This window comes from Quercus suber, unplaced genomic scaffold (genome assembly GCF_002906115.3).
Source record: "Quercus suber isolate HL8 unplaced genomic scaffold, Cork oak 2.0 scaffold_148, whole genome shotgun sequence".
Taxonomy (NCBI): domain Eukaryota; kingdom Viridiplantae; phylum Streptophyta; class Magnoliopsida; order Fagales; family Fagaceae; genus Quercus; species Quercus suber.
The window spans coordinates 783471-803870 of NW_027069609.1; the positions used below are offsets into that span (position 1 = coordinate 783471).

General features: G+C 37.1%; 1 protein-coding gene, 1 long non-coding RNA gene and 1 pseudogene across 2 annotated transcripts; all 3 read right to left on the reverse strand.

Annotated features, from left to right (window-relative positions):
- The window catches only part of LOC136069028 (uncharacterized), a 4847-nt pseudogene extending 3101 nt beyond the window's left edge, over window positions 1–1746 (reverse strand).
- Window positions 1747–2528: 782 nt separating this feature from the next.
- On the reverse strand, window positions 2529–6122 carry LOC136069044 (uncharacterized). Its single transcript, XR_010630333.1, has 2 exons — window positions 5794–6122; window positions 2529–3782 (listed from the first exon to the last, which is right to left on the reverse strand). It is a non-coding gene; the product is annotated as an uncharacterized LOC136069044 (long non-coding RNA).
- A 4077-nt stretch (window positions 6123–10199) lies between these two features.
- On the reverse strand, window positions 10200–11737 carry LOC112026997 (uncharacterized). The gene is made up of 2 exons (XM_024059661.1): window positions 11606–11737; window positions 10200–10898 (listed from the first exon to the last, which is right to left on the reverse strand). The coding sequence occupies exons 1-2, from the start codon at window positions 11735–11737 to the stop codon at window positions 10200–10202; spliced, it is 831 nt and encodes a 276-aa protein (XP_023915429.1).
- Window positions 11738–20400: the final 8663 nt, after the last annotated feature.

Here is a 20400-nt window from a genome sequence, read left to right on the forward strand (position 1 = left end):
GTTCACTCTCCTTTTTCCTTTCACTCTCTTTCTCATCATCTTTTTTTGAACTCTTAACCTCACAATTTTTCTTTATGTCATTCTATTTTTTTAATTTCATTTGATCTTCATACACTTGTCTTGGAGTCAACGGTACAAGAGTAATGGTTTTATTATCTTTTACAAAAGAATACCTATTCTTGAACCTATCATGATTGACCTTTCTTTCAAACTGCCAAGGCCTGCCCAATAAAATGTGACCTGCATGCATTGGAACAACATTACAAAGTACTTCATCCTTGTACCTCCCAATTGAAAAAGAAATCAATACTTGCCTATTTACTTTAACCTCTCCACAATCATTCAACCACTGCAACTTATATGGTCTAGGGTGTTTCAAGGTAGGTAAATTCAATTTTTCCACCACTAAAGTAGTGCTAGCCACATTTGTACAGCTCCCCCCCATCAATGATCGTACTACATACCTTATTGTTGATATGGCATCTAGTATGAAAAATATTCTCCCTTTGTTGTTCCATATCATCTTCTTTGACTTGGGCACTTAAAGCACGCCTAGCCACAAGTGACTCACCCTCCACTGGATACTCCACATTATCATCACAAGCATCGTCAAGTGTTGGAATTTGATCATCATCTCCTTCACTTTCAATTTCCACCTCTCCATCAATACGTGCGATTAAAGTCCTCTTATTTGGGCATTGTGAAGTTATATGACCTACTCCTAAACAACGAAAACACTTAATATCACGATTACGAGTTTGTGATTCATTTTTACCTTTGTAGACATTGGGAGCTTCATCTCTCCTTTTTGGTGGTTCGGTTTTGAACTTGAAAACAGCCCCTTCATATTTCCTCCCATTTGACCTCCATGAAGTAGAGGAGCCCGAATTTTGAAATGACTGGGTTCCTTTCTTTTTAAGCTGACGTTCTACCTTTATTGCCATATGCACCATGTCCTCTAACTCCACGTAGTGCTGCAACTCCACCACGTTGGAAATGTCCCGATTCAGCCCATTCAGAAACCTTGCCATAGTAGCTTCTATATCCTCCTCTATATTAGCCCGAATCATGGCAATCTCCATCTCCTTGTGATAGTCATCCACGCTCTTATAGCCTTGAGTAAGACTTTGTAATTTCTGATACAAGTCCCTATAGTAGTGACAAGGGACAAACCGCCTCCTCATGGTTTCTGCTTCTGTTCATCACAAGTTGATCCCACCATATAATAGCATAGTCAGTAAACTCAATCACAGCTAGTTTTACCTTTTTCTCCTCGGAGTAGTTATGGCACTCAAAGATGAACTCCACCTTCTTCTCCCACTCCAAGTACACTTCTAGATCATTTTTCCCTTGAAACAATGGTATCTTCATTTTGATGTTTCCTAGGCTTCTATCAGTCCCATCTTGCCATCTTGGATCTCTTCGGAAACCTCTACCATGCCTTTTTCCCCTTGGCGCAAACCTGCCTTCATTGTTTAATGAAGCTTGATCCTTTTCATCTTCAAACTCATTTTCATGGTAGTCATCAGAATCATCCATGCGCGCATGCCTTCCTTGCCTTCTAGCATTAGGGGCTCTTTGGGGACGCTCCTCACGCAAAGAAGCAATAACAGTGTCTTGCCTATCCATTTGATCTCGAATATCATTAAACACCACGTTCATACGTTCAAATTGTTGTTGCATAGCCTGCAACATGATGGATGACTTCTCCCCTCCTTTGTTTGATGCTTCGCCCCTAGAAGACATAATTTTGAAACTATAAAGAAATGTTAGAAATAATTCCTCACAACACTCCCTCACGTGTTTACACTCAAATTATGTCACTCACACTCGTGTTTCACTCTTAAATTGGCTTTTTCCCAATATTAGTCTTACGCTCTCTTGCCTTTTTCCACTTGTAGCTTCCCCTTTTCAGTTCTACTTAAACTAATAAACTTGATCAAGAAATTCAACTTGTAGTATTTAAACTAATACCAATAGCAAGAAAAAATATGACAGAAACACTAAATCAAAGGAAGAGGACAAAAGAAAATAATATTTTGATGTGAGAGAATTGAAACTACAAACAATTTTTTTTTTTCTGTTTTCTATTTCTTTTCTGAAGTCTCTTCTTTTTTCTTCTTTTTTTTTTTTTTCTTTTTTGGGAGCTTGGTGCACGATTTTAACCTAGTGCACGACACAAAATAAGAACGAGGAATAAAGAACACAAAATGAACAAGACAGGATGATAACAAGAAACAAAAGATAAAGGGAAAGAAAACTGATTTTAGAACCTGTGCTCTAATACCAAAATAATGCGAACCTCAATCGACACGTTTTGAGACTCAACAAAAATATTGGAATACTTGCCCAAGAAAGCTAAAATTCAGATTTTTGATAGAAACCTTGACCCAACGGTTATAATCGAAATGCGAACCAAAGGTATAAGTATAACACCTTGACCAAATGATTATAATTAAATCACAAACCAAAGGTATAAAGTTTGAACGCCACAAGGAAGAATTCATGATAAGTTCACAGTTCTTGAAGAACCAAAAGAAGAGCAAAGCCTCACCTTTTTTTTATTTTTATTCAATAATATCTTTTATTACAATGAGTGCATGCTATTTATAAGGCATGACTGAAAATAGAAAAATATAAAAAAAAAAAAAAAAACGTACTAAATAATAAAACCCTAAATAAATGTTGATTTGGTCTTAAATTAGCAAATCCAAAATAGGAAAAATAGCTAAAAAACGTTCTAAATGATAAAAGCCTAAAATTAAGGTAGATCTAGTCCAAAATTAGATGCTCTAGACTAGGAAAAATATTCATTAACTGATATGAAGTTGGAAAATCAATCAGCCATTAATCCACGCCATAAATCACGCCCAATTAAGCTAGATTAGCCCTTAATAGCTTGGATTAAATTTATTACGCCTTTATCTTCCTTTGGGCCAAGCTTGGAATGTCCTCCGTTAGAATCAACCCAAATCTCTTGAATCAACCCATTAAGTGCTTCTTTGATCTTCTTGGATCTTGCTTTAGTAATAGGCCCAACTGGAACATGCAATGGATCCTTGAATGCTTGTTAATTTTCATCAGTAGACATATTGGTCATGTTAACAAAGAGAATTGAACATAGAATTACATATCAGTAATAAGATAAGAGAATCTTTGATTGTCTGGCTGAAGATTATTCATTTATGGAGTAATTAAGAAGAATATAGTTTACAAATGGGGAAAAAAATTTACTTTGGTCCTCGAGAAAGAGCTCTTGAAATTTTTAAGCCAAATGCCATTCAAAAGGCCTTAAAAATTTCTGGTTTGTGGCTCAAACCAAACTTACCCAAAAAGCTGAACAAGACTTAGAAATCCTATTTAACTTACAACAGATCCTTCCACTATTAGTGATGAGTTGACTCATATTATATACAGGGAAAATTTATAACAAAACATAATTAAAATTTAGTTGTATTTGAAAAGTTGGCGGTAGAATTTTTGGAGTCTTTTTCCCCCTTTAAAGGATACCCATGAAGTTCTCATGCATGGGTAGATTGAGATGATAGAAATCTTGATTATTTTATTTTTGGGAAAATTTATACTACATGGCAAAGGGGAAAATTACTTACTGGTTCAACGCTTTTAATTAACCCACAGTACACACATAAAAGGCCTAACTCTTGTGTGTGAATGGTTATGCTCACACACATAAGTGACAATAAGCATTGAAGGATCTTCCTAGCATCTCTCAACATGCTTTCTTGTTGAGCAACACTTCATGCTGTTGCATTATAATACCCCTAGCAAACCAAAGCATTCTTGGTTAGATCACATATATTTTAAAAGAAAATATATAGGTAAATATTCTTCGTAAGTTTGATAGCAGGATTAATAATTTAATAGAGTGAATTAATACAAATCTTGGCTTAATGACTGAGTGGAGGGTGGCAATTTTCCAATTATCAAACCATATTTTGACTAAATTGTCAATACACTTTGTGTAAACTGGCTAAACATTTGCTCTATCCATGGAATATGTTGCTTCTTACTTGGGAGTTAGGGCATATGACAAATTTTGTTAAATTTATATTAATTTTAGTCATGAGTAGTAATTAATAAAAATAAACATGGATTCCCACACACACACACATGTTAGCCAAAGTTATTGTAGTAGAATGGTGCAATTACAGTGTTTGTGGGGTGAATGCCCAGACAAATATTTAAACTTTTTTCATAACAACTATTTGCAAACTGATCACAATCATCACAAAAAAATCAAAACTCTTCTACTATGCATAATCATACAATACCTCACTATTTACAGCATAGTTATTAAACCTGGACTAGAGGTTGACCCGGTTTATGAGTTTAGTCACTGGGTTACTAGTTCAACTAGTGGGTCAATGTGCGAACCACAGGGTAAAATAAAAAGGTGATAAAAATTATATTTATATATATATATATATATTAGTTTGAGAACATAAATATGTAAATTAACCAAAAAAAAAGGCATATGTCTAAATTAAACTCGTTATTATAATTCAAAATCAAGGTTTCACAAGTAATAGCATTAAAAATTTTGTAAAATTTACAAGTAAAATAAACCAATGTTATAAGATTGCAACAAAGTTTTTACTAAATAAAATTTTATTACGTGTCTTTAAATTCTACATATTAAATAAATAAATAAATAAAGCAAACCTCAAACTATGTAAATAAAAGAAGAGAAAAAAAATTTGTTAAAGACTTAAACTTATAGCAATAAACAAATAAAACACAAAAAAACGTAAACAAAAGAAGAGAAAATAAGGTTTAAACAATAAACTATCTAACATATATTGATATACTCATACATATGTGCTAATTAGCTATGAATAACTAAAAAGTAACTGTTCATAGTAGAAAATTGATGCACAGTTGCAAGTTTTGGGAATTGAAATTGTGAAAAGTGATGGGTATAGTAGCCTGAATCAGCTGAGAAGTGATAGAACGATGCATTTTTTATATTTCTTTAGGTTTTTCCTTATTTAAATTACCATATTATCACACATTAAACAATAAAGAAGTCAATGGGATGTATCTATTAATGTAATTTTGCACAATTCACAGACTCAGTCGGGTCATTAAAACCTAGCTAGGTCACATGTTTTGCTTAAAACCCACCTGGTTTTACCGGTTTTGACCGCGTCTTATACACATCTGATCCAATTAATGACCTGAACCAATCTATGTGTTGGGTTGCCGGGTTACTGGTCCGACCAGCCGGGCCGGGCCAAGTTTAATAACACTAATCTACCGTACATCTTGGTATATTTAAATAAATTAAATTTAATTATCATCAAATAGATACTTAAAAAGCAGGAAAGAAGGAATGCATTTAGAGTAGCAAACCATGACCATTGAATTCTCATCGTTTAGTTTGAATTTTGAAACCAATAGTCACACTTGATTTTCACAAAGCTAGATAGATCACTCCATTCGACAACTACTTTAATGTTATAGATTTGAGGTTAATACATACAGTTGTCACAAATAATTTCCACCAAAACACTTTCACAAAGATTAGCTTCTTCTGTAATGGAACTATAACAAAGCTGTAAGGAAGTGAAAATGAAGATGAAACTTCAAGCAAAATTCAATACCATCGATTCATCAATTCGCGGAAAGACACTAATAAATTCAAACATAGGTGGTTGAAAGAAGGATAACAAAAACAAGAATGAAAAAGGCACTTGAAATTTCGGAGAATTGGGTTTTGGTGAAATTCTTAAGCATGAAACAAACATTTCATCAAACATGTAAAAGACTCACCACCGGATTTGTGAAATGAGTATCAATACTAAAGAGAGAGAGGGATCAATCAAACCATAGAGAAATATAGAGAGAAAATACATGTTGAGAGAGAACACGAAAGCCACCCTCTTTGCTTTGCTCCCATTATCTAAAATCTCAATCATCCATTTCCCTTACAAATCCCGAGTCCTTTCTCCCTTAGTTTCAATACTAAACCTCACCAACTCTGTAAAAATTCCACTACTACACGCATTCATCTCACTAAATCACTCTCTCTTTCTCTCTCAGGTCTATCTTTTTAATTTTGTCTCACCCAACAGAGATATTTTCTCACCGACTTGCTTGCCCTTCTTGCTCGCTTGTTATTTCAAAGTTCAAAAGGTGATTTTGTTATTTAAGCTTATGGAAACGATACCGTTTTTGACCCCCAAAATTGAATAAACCAAAATACTGTAGATAGAGCATTAGCTCTTTTTATTATTGTTATATAGAATTTTTTTTTTTTTTTAATTTGGTGTTTGTCTCTTTAATTCCTAACTGAATTTGATTATAAAGTTTCTTTTTATTTATTTATTTTTTTAAATATAAGTTATAAACATCATAATATATCTTGCGTGTCCGTTTGGCATGATTAATTTTACCAACTTATTTTACTATTCAACTTATTTTTGTTATTATTCATAGGTCCCACTACACTTTTTGGGACTATTTATGAGTCCCACTATACTATTTCAGTTAACTTTTACTTTTACCTACAGTACTTTCAGGAAAAAGTTTTCAGTTTCAGGGTCTGTTTAGGATTCGCTTATTTTGCTGAAATTGAAAACTTTTTGTTAAAAGTATTGTAGATAAAGGTAAAAGTTAGTTGAAATAGTTCAGTATGACTCATGAATAGCACCAAAAAGTGCAATGGGACTCATGAATAGTAGCAAAAACAAGCTAAATAGTAAAATAAGCCGGCTTTTTAATTTTTGCCAAATACACACTTAGCAAAATAAGCAGATTCTAAACAGACCCTGCATCTTTTGTGAAATTATTCTAGTTGGATGTTATTATAGTGATTTGTGTGCAAATTAATGAAGTTGGATATTAGTCAAAATCTAGTTCCAATCATCATCCTCGTCAAATAAGGTAGCATCTTCATCATATAATTCAGCATCTTTCTTGCTAGATTAATTTTTTTTTTTTTTATGAACCAGAAATCCTATTAAAAGAAAACAAATTACAGAGGCAGCCTAGCCTCACCCTGAATAACAGAAAAAATAGCAGGGGGGCTGTTACCAACATCAAAAGAACCAAAAAATTTACAAGCTATAGACCACTTTGCTAGAGAGTGGGGAGCCATATTGCACACCCTAGGCACCCATCTGACAGAAACCTTAGAAGAAGATGCCAAAAGAACTCGAGAGTCATCACAAATGGATTTGATTCTCCAAAGGGGGGGGGAGGGGGGGGGCAACTTCTAAATTAGAAAGGAGATTGGAGCAAACTTGAGAGTCTGATTCAATGATAATCGCCTCAAACTCCAAGTTAGCAACCAAAGTTAGAGCCCATTTAATAGCTTCAGCTTCCGCCTGAAGAGGGAAAATGGTATTCACTCTCTTAGAACAAGCAAAAACCTGCTCCCCTCTACAGTCTCTAGCGACAGATGCAATGGAAGAATAATAAGGGCCAATAGCAGCATCCACATTAATCTTGATTGAAGAACAGGAGGGAGGGGTCCACTGAAGTGTAGGAGCCAAAGTGGCCTGGCTTGAGACAAAGGGCCTAGCAGACTTGTGTTCAAAAACTAATTTAGAGATTCTAGAGGAAAGCTCATCAACCTTTATAGCAACACCTTCAAAAAGAGAAAGATCTCTCTACTTCTAGATAACATCGCATAAAATAGCTCCAAAAAGTAAAAAGTCTTCCCATTGGCACTTAGTAAGCTCCTCGACAAAAGGAGGAGAGAAAAGAAACTTAATGAAGTCATGAATGGAGACAAGACCAAGTGAGTCAATTCTCAAACCCCACAGACTGCAAAACCAAAGAGACTTAGCAATAAGGCAAAGCGCAAATAAGTGGAGAGACGATTCATCAGACAAGTTACAGAGAGGACACCCCACCTCAACATTGACAAAGCGACTAATTACATCTTTGGTAGGTAGAACATTTGCAGCAATTCTCCATAAGTGCATTTTCAGCCTTTCATGCAGCCTAGACTTCCACACTTGGCCCCAAGAAAGGTCCAACATCAAAGGAGGGGAAGAAATTCTGCCCAACCAGTAAGCTGATTTGATAGTGAATTTTCCTGAATTTGTGCAAGTCCAAGACCAATAATCAGCACTAGGGAAAGAGGGCAAAGGTACCTACATGATGAAGTCCACCACCGAATCTTCAAAGAAATTCTGAAGTTTAGCAATATCCCAACCACTTCGGTCTTGATTCAAGAGTTGAGAAACAATTAAAACAAGATCAGGATTTACACCAGCCTTGGGAGATGGGATGAAACCCGGCAAATTTGGGACCCACGGGTCTGACCAAGTTCTAATGGACTCACCATTACCCACCAACAAATAAGCCGCTTCAGATAGGAGGTGTTTAGTGCCAACAAGACTTTTCCAAACAGGGGAAGCATTACTATGAGGAGCTTGATTAAGCCAATTATGGCGAATTTTGTATTTAGCTCTCAAAACCTTAATGCAAAGACAGTCTTTCCCAGATAACACCCACCAAGCAAGTTTGGAGAGGAGAGCTTGGTTGAAGTCCTAGAATTTCCTGAAACCTAAGCCTCCCTCCTTTTGGGGTCTGCATAATGCCGACCAAGAAATTGGAGTCCAATAAGAACCAGACTTTGATTTGGGGTTCCACCAGAACCTACGAACGATAGCATCCAATTGTTCACAAATACTTTTTGGGAATTGAAAGGCTGTCATAGTGTAAACTAGAATCACTGCCACCAATTTAATAAGGGTCGCCCTCCCAGACCAGGATAAATTTTTGCCCTTCCAACTACTAAGCTTGTTCTCTAACCTCTATTTCACCAATCTAAAATCATGACCTCTGCTTCTAGACAAAAATAGAGGAACCCCAAGATAGGTAGTGTGTTGAGGTAAAGAACAAAGCCCCCAGGTACACCTTACTTGATTAAGGAATTGATGATTGACACCTTTGGAAGGGAAAAAACCAGATTTCTCTACGCTAATTTTCTATCTAGACCAGAAGCAATACTTTTCCAGGCAACGTTTAAGGGAAACCAGCTCAGATGCTTTAGCTTTACAGAATAAGATAACATCATCCGCATAGCAAAGTTTGGAAATAGAAGGGGCTGTACTTGATACTTTCACTCCTGAGATATTGCCATCAACCACTTCTTTGTTGATAATTTTCATCAAAACTTCACTGCCAAGAATAAACAGGCAGGGAGATAAAGGATCTCCCTGACGAAGGCCACGCGATGGGCTAAAGCTTGGGCATTATCCCCCATTTAACAACAAAGTGAATTGCACTGATGATAGGCATTGGTAAATAATATTAGTGAAATTTACGCTGAATCCAAAAGCTTTAAGGATTGTTATCAAACACCTCCATTCCATTCTATCATAAGCTTTTTGGAAATCCAACTTAATTCCCAAGAATCCTTTTTTCTTCCTAGTATGTTTAAAACTATGAATAATCTCATGTGCAAGAACCACATTCTCATTAATCCACCTATTAGGAACAAAAGCAACTTGAGCCGGATCCACCATCCTATTTAGTAATGGCCTTAACCTGCCAACAATTATTTTTGAGATCACCTTGTAACAAACATTGCAAAGCCCAATAGGATGAAAATGGTTGAAATTGCAAGCCTCGTTCTTCTTTGGGATGAGAGAGATGAAGGTCTTGTTGAAATCTTTTAAGAGCCAACCATTTCGAAAAAAAACATTGGGTTGCTAACACAACCTGATCACCAACCGTATCCCAATAGTGCTTATAAAACAGTGCTGGAAAACCGTCAGGGCCAGGAGCTTTAAGTGACTTCATGCTAAACACTACCTTCTTGATTTCCTCCCTAGATGGGATTCTACACAAGCTCTCATTTTCCTGATCAGAGACACAAGGCTCAATTAGATTACTAAGGTCATCCGGAATGGGAGGAAAGCTAGTTTGATACAAAGCCTTAAAGTTATCAATGAAATAATTCTGGATCTCCTCCCTAGTGTTAATCCAAGAACCATCATCCAACTTAATCTCGGAAATACAATTCCTACGCCTTTTGATCATTGTGGAGAGATGAAAAAACTTGGTATTCCTATCACCATCCTTGACCCATAATTCTCTGGACTTTTGGTTCCATTTCATATCTTCCTTGGCCAACTAGCTATCTAACTCTAGGCTAAGAGAAGCCTCTAGTTCCAAATTTTCCCTAGTGGGGCAGCTTGTTGAACCTCAGAAATTTTGGCTTATAGACATTTGATTTTTTCCCTTGTATTCCCAAACAAATTCTTATTCCAGTACTTCAAGTCACGACAGGTTACTGCTAATTTTTTAACAAGCTTGAAACCATGAGAACCCACCACCTGAACTTGCCAAGTATGCTTAATAACCAATCTACTTTCTTCTGCCTTAGTCCACATTGCTTCAAAACGAAAGGGGCGGAGAGGATTTTCAGGTTCCAAATGAGTGTCCAGTAGAATTGGGTTGTGGTCTGAGTTTGCATTACATAGATGCCTGACTCCAGCCTTAGGGAAAATAGATTGCCATTCCTGATCACATAAACACTGGTCCAGCCTCTCCTTAATATTTGCTAAGCCTTCTCTTCTATTGGACCAAGTAAAGGAAGGGCCATTGAAGCCCAAATCGATTGCCCCAGTATTAGACATAAAATCTTTAAGACAATTCACAGAGCATTCAGAGACTACACGACCCCCACATTTCTCATCAGAGCGTTTAATACAATTTAGGTCCCTAATCACAGCCCAAGGCCCTGAGAAAGAATTCACCATATTTCCAAGCATTTCCCAAAAAACTTTCCTTTTCGCCCTCCTATAAGGCCTATATATGGCAAACAAAATCCACGAAGACTCAGGGGGATCCGAAAAAACCAGAACAGCAAACATATTTTTATCAGAATAAACAACTTCTAAATCCACACCTTTTCTCTAAAAAAGAGCAAGACCCTCAGACTTACCACTAGCCTCCACACATTGAAATTGGGAAAATTTTAATTTATTACTAATATTAGCTATTCTTGGAGATTTTATTTTAGTTTCAGAAAAGAAAACTAAATCCGGATTTGACTCACGAATTAGCTTCTTTAGGACCTTAACTGTCGAGGTTCTACCAGCACCCCGACAGTTCCAAGCTAGAGCCCTCATGGCGAGGTGGGGGGCATGATAAGGCCCGCCTTCTCGGCCATCGGAAGAACACAGGAAGAAAAAGCAACATGAGACTTGGAGAACCTACCTCTGCCATTTTTCTAATTAAGAGCGCGAGAAACAGACTTGGCTCTGGCTTTGGCTTTGAGAGAATTCTTTTTGTTAGGGGTTAAATAGTGGGACGGATGATTTTAGGGGGGTGTGGAAGTATTATTCTTAAGAGATGGGCTAAAGGGATTTCTAGTGTTGTTGAGTTTAGGTTTTTTGGGTTTAATATAAGTGGAGTTTGGTGGGCTGGAAGGGCATGATTTTCTTTTGGCTCTTAACATGCTAGATGGGCTTTGGAAATTTGGCTCCTGTAAAATGGGATTAGTTGGGCTTTGGGTTGAAGAGGGGGCCAGGCCCGTATGGGGTAAGTGGTTGATAGTTAGACCCAAACAAGATTGTGGGGGATTTAAGGTTACAGAACTACAGCTTGGTTTAACTCTAACCAAGGAATTGGACAGCTTAGCAATCTCTTGCTCTGTATCAACCCCATCTATCAACAAGGGAACAAAAGTTTTACACTGCTCAAGGCAAACCCCTGCTTCATCTCTGACACCTTTTTCTTCCCTAACAATCATGGCATTCTAGGAATCCATGGCTGACTGAATCCAGTTTGGAGGATCAGATGGAACTGAATCACCATCCCTAGTCTCCTCATAGCGGTAACCACCACACCCAGCACTATCAGGATCAAGAAGACTTTCCAGAATCATACCTGATTGAAATTCATCGTTATCTGCATGCAGCCACCTTCCAAAAAAACCAAATGAAACTCCATCCCTTATAATCCGTTGGGTGCCACTATCCCGACAACCCTTTTGGTCATGACCCAGGAGACCACACCCAAAGCAAAAATTGCCCAACTTTTCATACTTGAAAGGGACCCACAAATCTAGAAGTTGGTTTCTTTCAAGAGGGAATCCTAGAACCAAGGGACAACTAGTGTCCATTGCTACCCGAACCCTAACATTATTTCTCCAAATACCAACCCCTATACCCACAAAATCTGTCTCTAAGGCACGACCAGCCATGCTCCCAATTTTGAGCGAATTTTCCTCACTCTACCGGTTCAGGGGGAGTCCATGGACTTGAATCCAAAACTCAGTAGTGGAAAAATTCACTTCAGATGCACAAATATCAGGACTAAATCTCTTGAGAATAAGATGTTCATCCTTAACCATCCAAGGCCTTCTGTCCTAAGCTCGTCTAACATCAGCTTCATGCTTGAAGGTGAGCACAAGCACATTCTTATCCACTGAGGCTACTTCTATTTCATTTAATACATTCCAAGCTTTTGTTAGGATGTCCTTCACTAACGCTCTGGGAAAGGATTTATTAGATAAAATCTTACCAATGAGTAAACACTTGGATTATCTCTGGAGGTTGAAACTACTTCCAAATTGACTTTACTCTTAAGCCAACTGAGTTTGGCCGCTTGAGAAATAATGGCATCCACCGAGGACTCTGCCATAACAGAGCTGTACAATAATGATAACTAAGAGTGTAGTGAAGAAGGGAGATAAATGTAGTTAAGAGTAGGTGAGATCATAAAGGAGGTGAGGGAGAAAGCAAGCTAGATCAACCAAAGTCAACGAAAAAATCTTCACAAGGAAGACAATAGCCACATAAAGTGGGATAGCTTCACGAGGAAGACCAGAGAGGCATTACGCCTAATCAGAGATGCAAGAAACTCTTTGTTACTTGCTAGATTAATTAGTTGGTATTCTAATGAGTTCTTTATCTTTTCTCTCTCTCTTCCTCTTTTTTTGTTTTTGTTTTTGTTTTTGTTTGTGTTTAAGAAAAATATGTACTAAAAGATTTGGTGCTTGATTGGATTAATAAGGTTTGGATTTGAAGATTATGTTGAGGGTAGGTATATACTCTTCAACCATAAAATATGTTTTGCGACATGATAGTTTCAACTTTCAAGTAATTTTGGTGGTTTCAAGTGAACCATTCACTGTGCCCTTCATACATGTTATGGGCAGCTTTTGTTTAATTAAATGTAATTTTCATGATTTAAATTAATTGTATTTTTTTCCTCCATAATATTATGAATATGTTGATGGTGTATTTTTATTTTTGATGGTTTCTATAGTTTTTTTTTTCTTTTCTTCCTCCTTTTTTAGCCCATTTATTCCCCTTTTTTCATTGCTTGTGATGGAACGAAGCCAAAAAAAAAAAAAATAATAAATAAATCTAATTGGATATATATTTGTAAGGACTAGATTTGAATTCCTAGCCTAAAGATATGAATAGACTTAGGCCCAAAAAGCCCAAAACAATGAATGTGTAGAGAAATGGGTTAGAAAACTGGGCTTTAGTTAATCAAACAGCAAATTAAGTAGGTTGATGGTGAAAGAAAGAAGATGGACAATTATAGGATGAATAATAAATACCCTCGGCAATATTTGAGGAGACTGGTTCTTATATAATGATCTTGGATGAGGTTACAAGTTTGGTTCTAGATTGCTACAGTGCTTCACCCTTCCTTTTCTGATCTTCCTTTTTTCTCATTACCTCTCTCTCCTTTTATACTCCTTTTCCTTTTCATCCCTATCTTCCACGTGTATGCCAGATGGTTGGTCTTGATACTTGTCCCATTAGCACCTTTTCACACATCTCTATTTGGTAGCTATAAGGCTGAAATATACTGTTCATATATCATCTCCACATTAATGCGGCCAGAGAGTTAGGTGCAGTGCATTTAATGCAGAGGTAACGGCTTTCTCCTTAGATATTCTTGAATGCTTTCGTATCGGATGTCCTTGCCATACTAACCTGCACCAACAGATCTACCTGGAACATTCCTTTAGTTGGCAAATAACCTTTTCGGACTTCAGCCTTAGTTTGTTGTGGATGTATTTGTCCTTGGCTCATCTCGCTGAGTCATTATGGACGAAGATAACCTCTCTACTTATCATCACACTTTCTTTAAACAAAGATTCTTCTTCCTCAGACAAGATGGTGTCCTCGACTTGGGCCATAGGCCTAAAACCCAAATACATAACGAATTTTCAGGCCCAACACCCCTACAATAGCCCCTCAAAATTTTGCTTTTAGCACCTCGGGCAAAAAGGAGGATTCTTATATTCTTGGGTATTTTTGGACCTCTCATATCTTGTCCCCCGCCATTACAACTACCTTTTTTAACTTCCCCAAGCACGCTCCTAACACTTAGGCGTCCAAAGCGCGTCCTCATTAAATTCTGACGGCACTTCTGTTCTTCACATTCAACGGCATGATGCAAATCCAATGGTGGAGAATTTCTTGGGGTTACGAGCGGGAATTTTCCCGCTTGTAGCTTCTGCTCTATTATAAATATCTTCTCAAATCAACTCCTTTCTGTACTTACACCAATCACACAATTCTAGAGCTCATACATTGAACTTGTCACTTTCTCTCACTCCCTCCTGCGTCTACAAATACCAAAAATTTGTTCGAGGACCTTATTTTTAAACCTGTAAGTTTCCTCAAATCCTCTTAGTTTTATTTCTTTCCATATATTCTCTTTTCACCATACTTAAAAAAAATGGGTAGGTTCAAGCATTTAATTGAATCCGAGGAGGATAGAGAGAGATTTATGGCTAAATATAGGATCCCACCCACAGTGGGCATGAGATATGCTGCCTAAGGGGCATGGGTAGACAATAGGAAAAAGGTAGAGGTGGTCATTCCAATAATCGCCTTAATAGAGGGAGGAATGACCATCCCTATGGGTAATATCACCAGGAACTACCTTAGGTTCTTTAGACTATCCCCCACACAATGCGCCCCAAATATGTTCAAAGTATTAGGGAGTATAGAAGCCCTAAACGAAAGAATGAACCTGGAATTGACACACCACAATGTCAACTGGGTATACAACCTTCATCAATTGAAGGTTGACTCATGTGTGGGCTACTGGTAACCCACGAGCTTAAAGGGCTAAATGTTGAGGTCCAAAATATCACAAGCATTATGTTGAGGCCTAAAGACAACATAAATATTGAAATCTAAAATCCAAAGGGGCCCCCAAAGAAGGGCAAGCCCCAATCCACCAACCAAGGTCCATTTAAAATGAGCAAGAGAATGGCCAAACCTATGAATAGGCAAGCCTTGGGCCTTAGAAAAGAAAGGAAAAAGAAAATGGATGCCTAGCCCAACCTTTGTGAGAAAAATTTCCTAGGGAGCCTAGAAAGGGACTGGACCAGTATACCTTAGGACTCTCAGAAACCTAGGATCCTCAGAAAATGTAGAAAAGGATTAGCTAGGATTGTGATAGCTCAAGGGAGCAAGCTTATGAACACAAAGAACGAAGATAGGCATGTCCTATCAGCCACCCATGATTCAGAAAAAGGCTAATAACTTAGGAATCAGCACTTCATGAAAAGGAGCCTGATACCTCGAGGAACATAGGAAAGTGGACCATAAAGGAAGATGGCTGAGGATTTTTCAGCTTGACAAGAAGGAACCTGCTCATTTAGAGAAAATGACAAAGGTGAAGCAGCCAAAAAGATGGGTCTGAAAATGAGCATCTAAAAGCTTTGGGAAGAAAAGAATGAAACTCAACTCTTAGGACCTCTTAGAAGGGGAAGGTTAGTTGGGGACTTTTTGGGGGGGGGGGGGGGGGGGAACCGCAAAAGGGGAAAATANGAACCATTCACTGTGCCCTTCATACATGTTATGGGCAGCTTTTGTTTAATTAAATGTAATTTTCATGATTTAAATTAATTGTATTTTTTTCCTCCATAATATTATGAATATGTTGATGGTGTATTTTTATTTTTGATGGTTTCTATAGTTTTTTTTTTCTTTTCTTCCTCCTTTTTTAGCCCATTTATTCCCCTTTTTTCATTGCTTGTGATGGAACGAAGCCAAAAAAAAAAAAAATAATAAATAAATCTAATTGGATATATATTTGTAAGGACTAGATTTGAATTCCTAGCCTAAAGATATGAATAGACTTAGGCCCAAAAAGCCCAAAACAATGAATGTGTAGAGAAATGGGTTAGAAAACTGGGCTTTAGTTAATCAAACAGCAAATTAAGTAGGTTGATGGTGAAAGAAAGAAGATGGACAATTATAGGATGAATAATAAATACCCTCGGCAATATTTGAGGAGACTGGTTCTTATATAATGATCTTGGATGAGGTTACAAGTTTGGTTCTAGATTGCTACAGTGCTTCACCCTTCCTTTTCTGATCTTCCTTTTTTCTCATTACCTCTCTCTCCTTTTATACTCCTTTTCCTTTTCATCCCTATCTTCCACGTGTATGCCAGATGGTTGGTCTTGATACTTGTCCCATTAGCACCTTTTCACACATCTCTATTTGGTAGCTATAAGGCTGAAATATACTGTTCATATATCATCTCCACATTAATGCGGCCAGAGAGTTAGGTGCAGTGCATTTAATGCAGAGGTAACGGCTTTCTCCTTAGATATTCTTGAATGCTTTCGTATCGGATGTCCTTGCCATACTAACCTGCACCAACAGATCTACCTGGAACATTCCTTTAGTTGGCAAATAACCTTTTCGGACTTCAGCCTTAGTTTGTTGTGGATGTATTTGTCCTTGGCTCATCTCGCTGAGTCATTATGGACGAAGATAACCTCTCTACTTATCATCACACTTTCTTTAAACAAAGATTCTTCTTCCTCAGACAAGATGGTGTCCTCGACTTGGGCCATAGGCCTAAAACCCAAATACATAACGAATTTTCAGGCCCAACACCCCTACAATAGCCCCTCAAAATTTTGCTTTTAGCACCTCGGGCAAAAAGGAGGATTCTTATATTCTTGGGTATTTTTGGACCTCTCATATCTTGTCCCCCGCCATTACAACTACCTTTTTTAACTTCCCCAAGCACGCTCCTAACACTTAGGCGTCCAAAGCGCGTCCTCATTAAATTCTGACGGCACTTCTGTTCTTCACATTCAACGGCATGATGCAAATCCAATGGTGGAGAATTTCTTGGGGTTACGAGCGGGAATTTTCCCGCTTGTAGCTTCTGCTCTATTATAAATATCTTCTCAAATCAACTCCTTTCTGTACTTACACCAATCACACAATTCTAGAGCTCATACATTGAACTTGTCACTTTCTCTCACTCCCTCCTGCGTCTACAAATACCAAAAATTTGTTCGAGGACCTTATTTTTAAACCTGTAAGTTTCCTCAAATCCTCTTAGTTTTATTTCTTTCCATATATTCTCTTTTCACCATACTTAAAAAAAATGGGTAGGTTCAAGCATTTAATTGAATCCGAGGAGGATAGAGAGAGATTTATGGCTAAATATAGGATCCCACCCACAGTGGGCATGAGATATGCTGCCTAAGGGGCATGGGTAGACAATAGGAAAAAGGTAGAGGTGGTCATTCCAATAATCGCCTTAATAGAGGGAGGAATGACCATCCCTATGGGTAATATCACCAGGAACTACCTTAGGTTCTTTAGACTATCCCCCACACAATGCGCCCCAAATATGTTCAAAGTATTAGGGAGTATAGAAGCCCTAAACGAAAGAATGAACCTGGAATTGACACACCACAATGTCAACTGGGTATACAACCTTCATCAATTGAAGGTTGACTCATGTGTGGGCTACTGGTAACCCACGAGCTTAAAGGGCTAAATGTTGAGGTCCAAAATATCACAAGCATTATGTTGAGGCCTAAAGACAACATAAATATTGAAATCTAAAATCCAAAGGGGCCCCCAAAGAAGGGCAAGCCCCAATCCACCAACCAAGGTCCATTTAAAATGAGCAAGAGAATGGCCAAACCTATGAATAGGCAAGCCTTGGGCCTTAGAAAAGAAAGGAAAAAGAAAATGGATGCCTAGCCCAACCTTTGTGAGAAAAATTTCCTAGGGAGCCTAGAAAGGGACTGGACCAGTATACCTTAGGACTCTCAGAAACCTAGGATCCTCAGAAAATGTAGAAAAGGATTAGCTAGGATTGTGATAGCTCAAGGGAGCAAGCTTATGAACACAAAGAACGAAGATAGGCATGTCCTATCAGCCACCCATGATTCAGAAAAAGGCTAATAACTTAGGAATCAGCACTTCATGAAAAGGAGCCTGATACCTCGAGGAACATAGGAAAGTGGACCATAAAGGAAGATGGCTGAGGATTTTTCAGCTTGACAAGAAGGAACCTGCTCATTTAGAGAAAATGACAAAGGTGAAGCAGCCAAAAAGATGGGTCTGAAAATGAGCATCTAAAAGCTTTGGGAAGAAAAGAATGAAACTCAACTCTTAGGACCTCTTAGAAGGGGAAGGTTAGTTGGGGACTTTTTGGGGGGGGGGGGGTTGGGGAACCTCAAAAGGGGAAAATAGTGAGAAAATAAGGAAGGGACCAGCCACCAATGTTGCTGACACAACATTGGTTCTAGTACTCAGGGCAACAAATTGAGAGAATTAGTGGTACACCAAAAACTCTAGGAATGTACTATAAAAGGGGGAAGCCATCAGCAAAAACCATTTAGCAATAAGGAACGAGAGCAAAAAGATCATCTAAAAAACTTCTTTGAATTTCAGAAAGGAGAAAAGAGGAAAAACACTGTAAGGGATCCTGAGACAGGCACTAGAGGATACGGTTGGATTCAAAGGGATTCAAATCTCACAAGTCTTAGAAGCCTACAAAGAGCTACTTAAGTCTGTGACTTTTGAATTTATTTGGACCTTATGACATATTCCAATGGAGAAAGGACCCAATGTACTAAAAACTTAAAAATAATGAAATATATTATTTATCATTCAGAGGATCCCTGACATCCTTAATTGCCTTTTTTCTTTATTTCTTTACTATTCCTTAGCCATTTGCTTTGCATTCAATATATATATATATATATATATATATATATATATATATATTTGTATGTATGAATATGTATGTGTTGTAAGATCCAAGTTTTGTGCATAACTTGGTTCGTAATCAGCCCAATATAACTGCGGTGAATCAAGCCCAGTCCACTAAATCACAAGTACAAAACTCTTTGGGAGCCTAGGTTCCTTGATTCCACTTGGGCTTGGATACTTTCCAAAAAAAGAAGCCACATAGGTTTACATATTCCATTACATCACATCTTATCTACATTTCATATATATATATATATATAATAGGTGAAGCTAAGAGAAACCCAAATTAAAATTCCAAATTAGAGTTCCAATTTTGCGGCATGTATCTTAAATTATTTATTCTTAAACAGTTTTATTTCTTAATTTTATAATCAAATGTAGAACCACATTATAAATATTCATCCAAATGAGTTATTAAATACAAAAACCAAAGAATCTAGAATAAATGAATCGAAAAAAAAAAAAAAAAGGTGCTTCACAATAATTATAAATAAATAAATACGGACAATTTACATTTTTTAACTAATAATATCCTTACAAATTTTTTTAAAAAGTTAACAAAATATGAAAATGACTATTAATAATATTTAAATTATATATAAAAGAATTATATTATGCATCTTATTGTATCTCTTCAAGTATATTTATGCATATATATAGAGTTACAAACTAGTTCTTAGTAATGAAGATTACAATTTTGGGGTAATGTGCAGAATAACTGTGAGAAAGAGTTGTATATGGTTAGTTAGGCAACGCTTGAAACTATAAGGGAAGCTAGACATCTCGAGTTTTAGAAACTCGAGATCTATATTTGAAACTGCCACAAAGATCTCGAGTTTTCGAAACTCGAGTTCCATGCAAAATTTTTTTTAGTTTTCTCGCTTCTATAGTGGCGTTTTTAAGTCCTATAGTGACGTTTTAAAGCCATATAGCGGCGTTTTCCTGCAAAAAAAAAATTTATAAGTCCCCTGCTACGTTCAGGAAGCCCTATAGTAGCGTTTTAAGCTCTATAGTGACGTTTTATATCCTATAGCGACGTTTTCCTGTTTTTTTTTTTTTTTTTTTTTTTTTTTTTTTTTTTTTTTTTTTTTTTTTTTTTTTTTATTTTTTATGCTCAAAAACAATATTATCTTCATCAATTTCATCATCAAAAATAGAATAAGTCTTCTGCTTTCTCGCCAACATTGCAGCTTCCTTCTCTTGTTTCTGATTAATGTTTACTACACCACTACCAGTCCAGGGCACTCTAGTAAAGATTTGTTGAGCAAACCCATGAAGGCAATTCCTTTTCTTATTCGAAAGTCTTCTCATCTGTGTATAGCAAGAACGCTCAAACTCTTTGTGTTGCTTTAGTACCTGTTAGCTTCAATAGCGGAGGGAGCCTGCATTTGAACTCTTC

Bases quoted from the DNA above. Each gene is read 5' to 3' on its own strand.
- LOC112026997 (XM_024059661.1), bottom strand. From the start codon at position 11,737: ATGATTGTTAGGGAAGAAAAAGGTGTCAGAGATGAAGCAGGGGTTTGC. The intron at 10,899-11,605 runs GTTAGAGTTAAA...GCTCTTTTTTAG, and splicing joins CTAAGCTGTCCAATTCCTTG to AGAAAAGGTGTGGATTTAGA.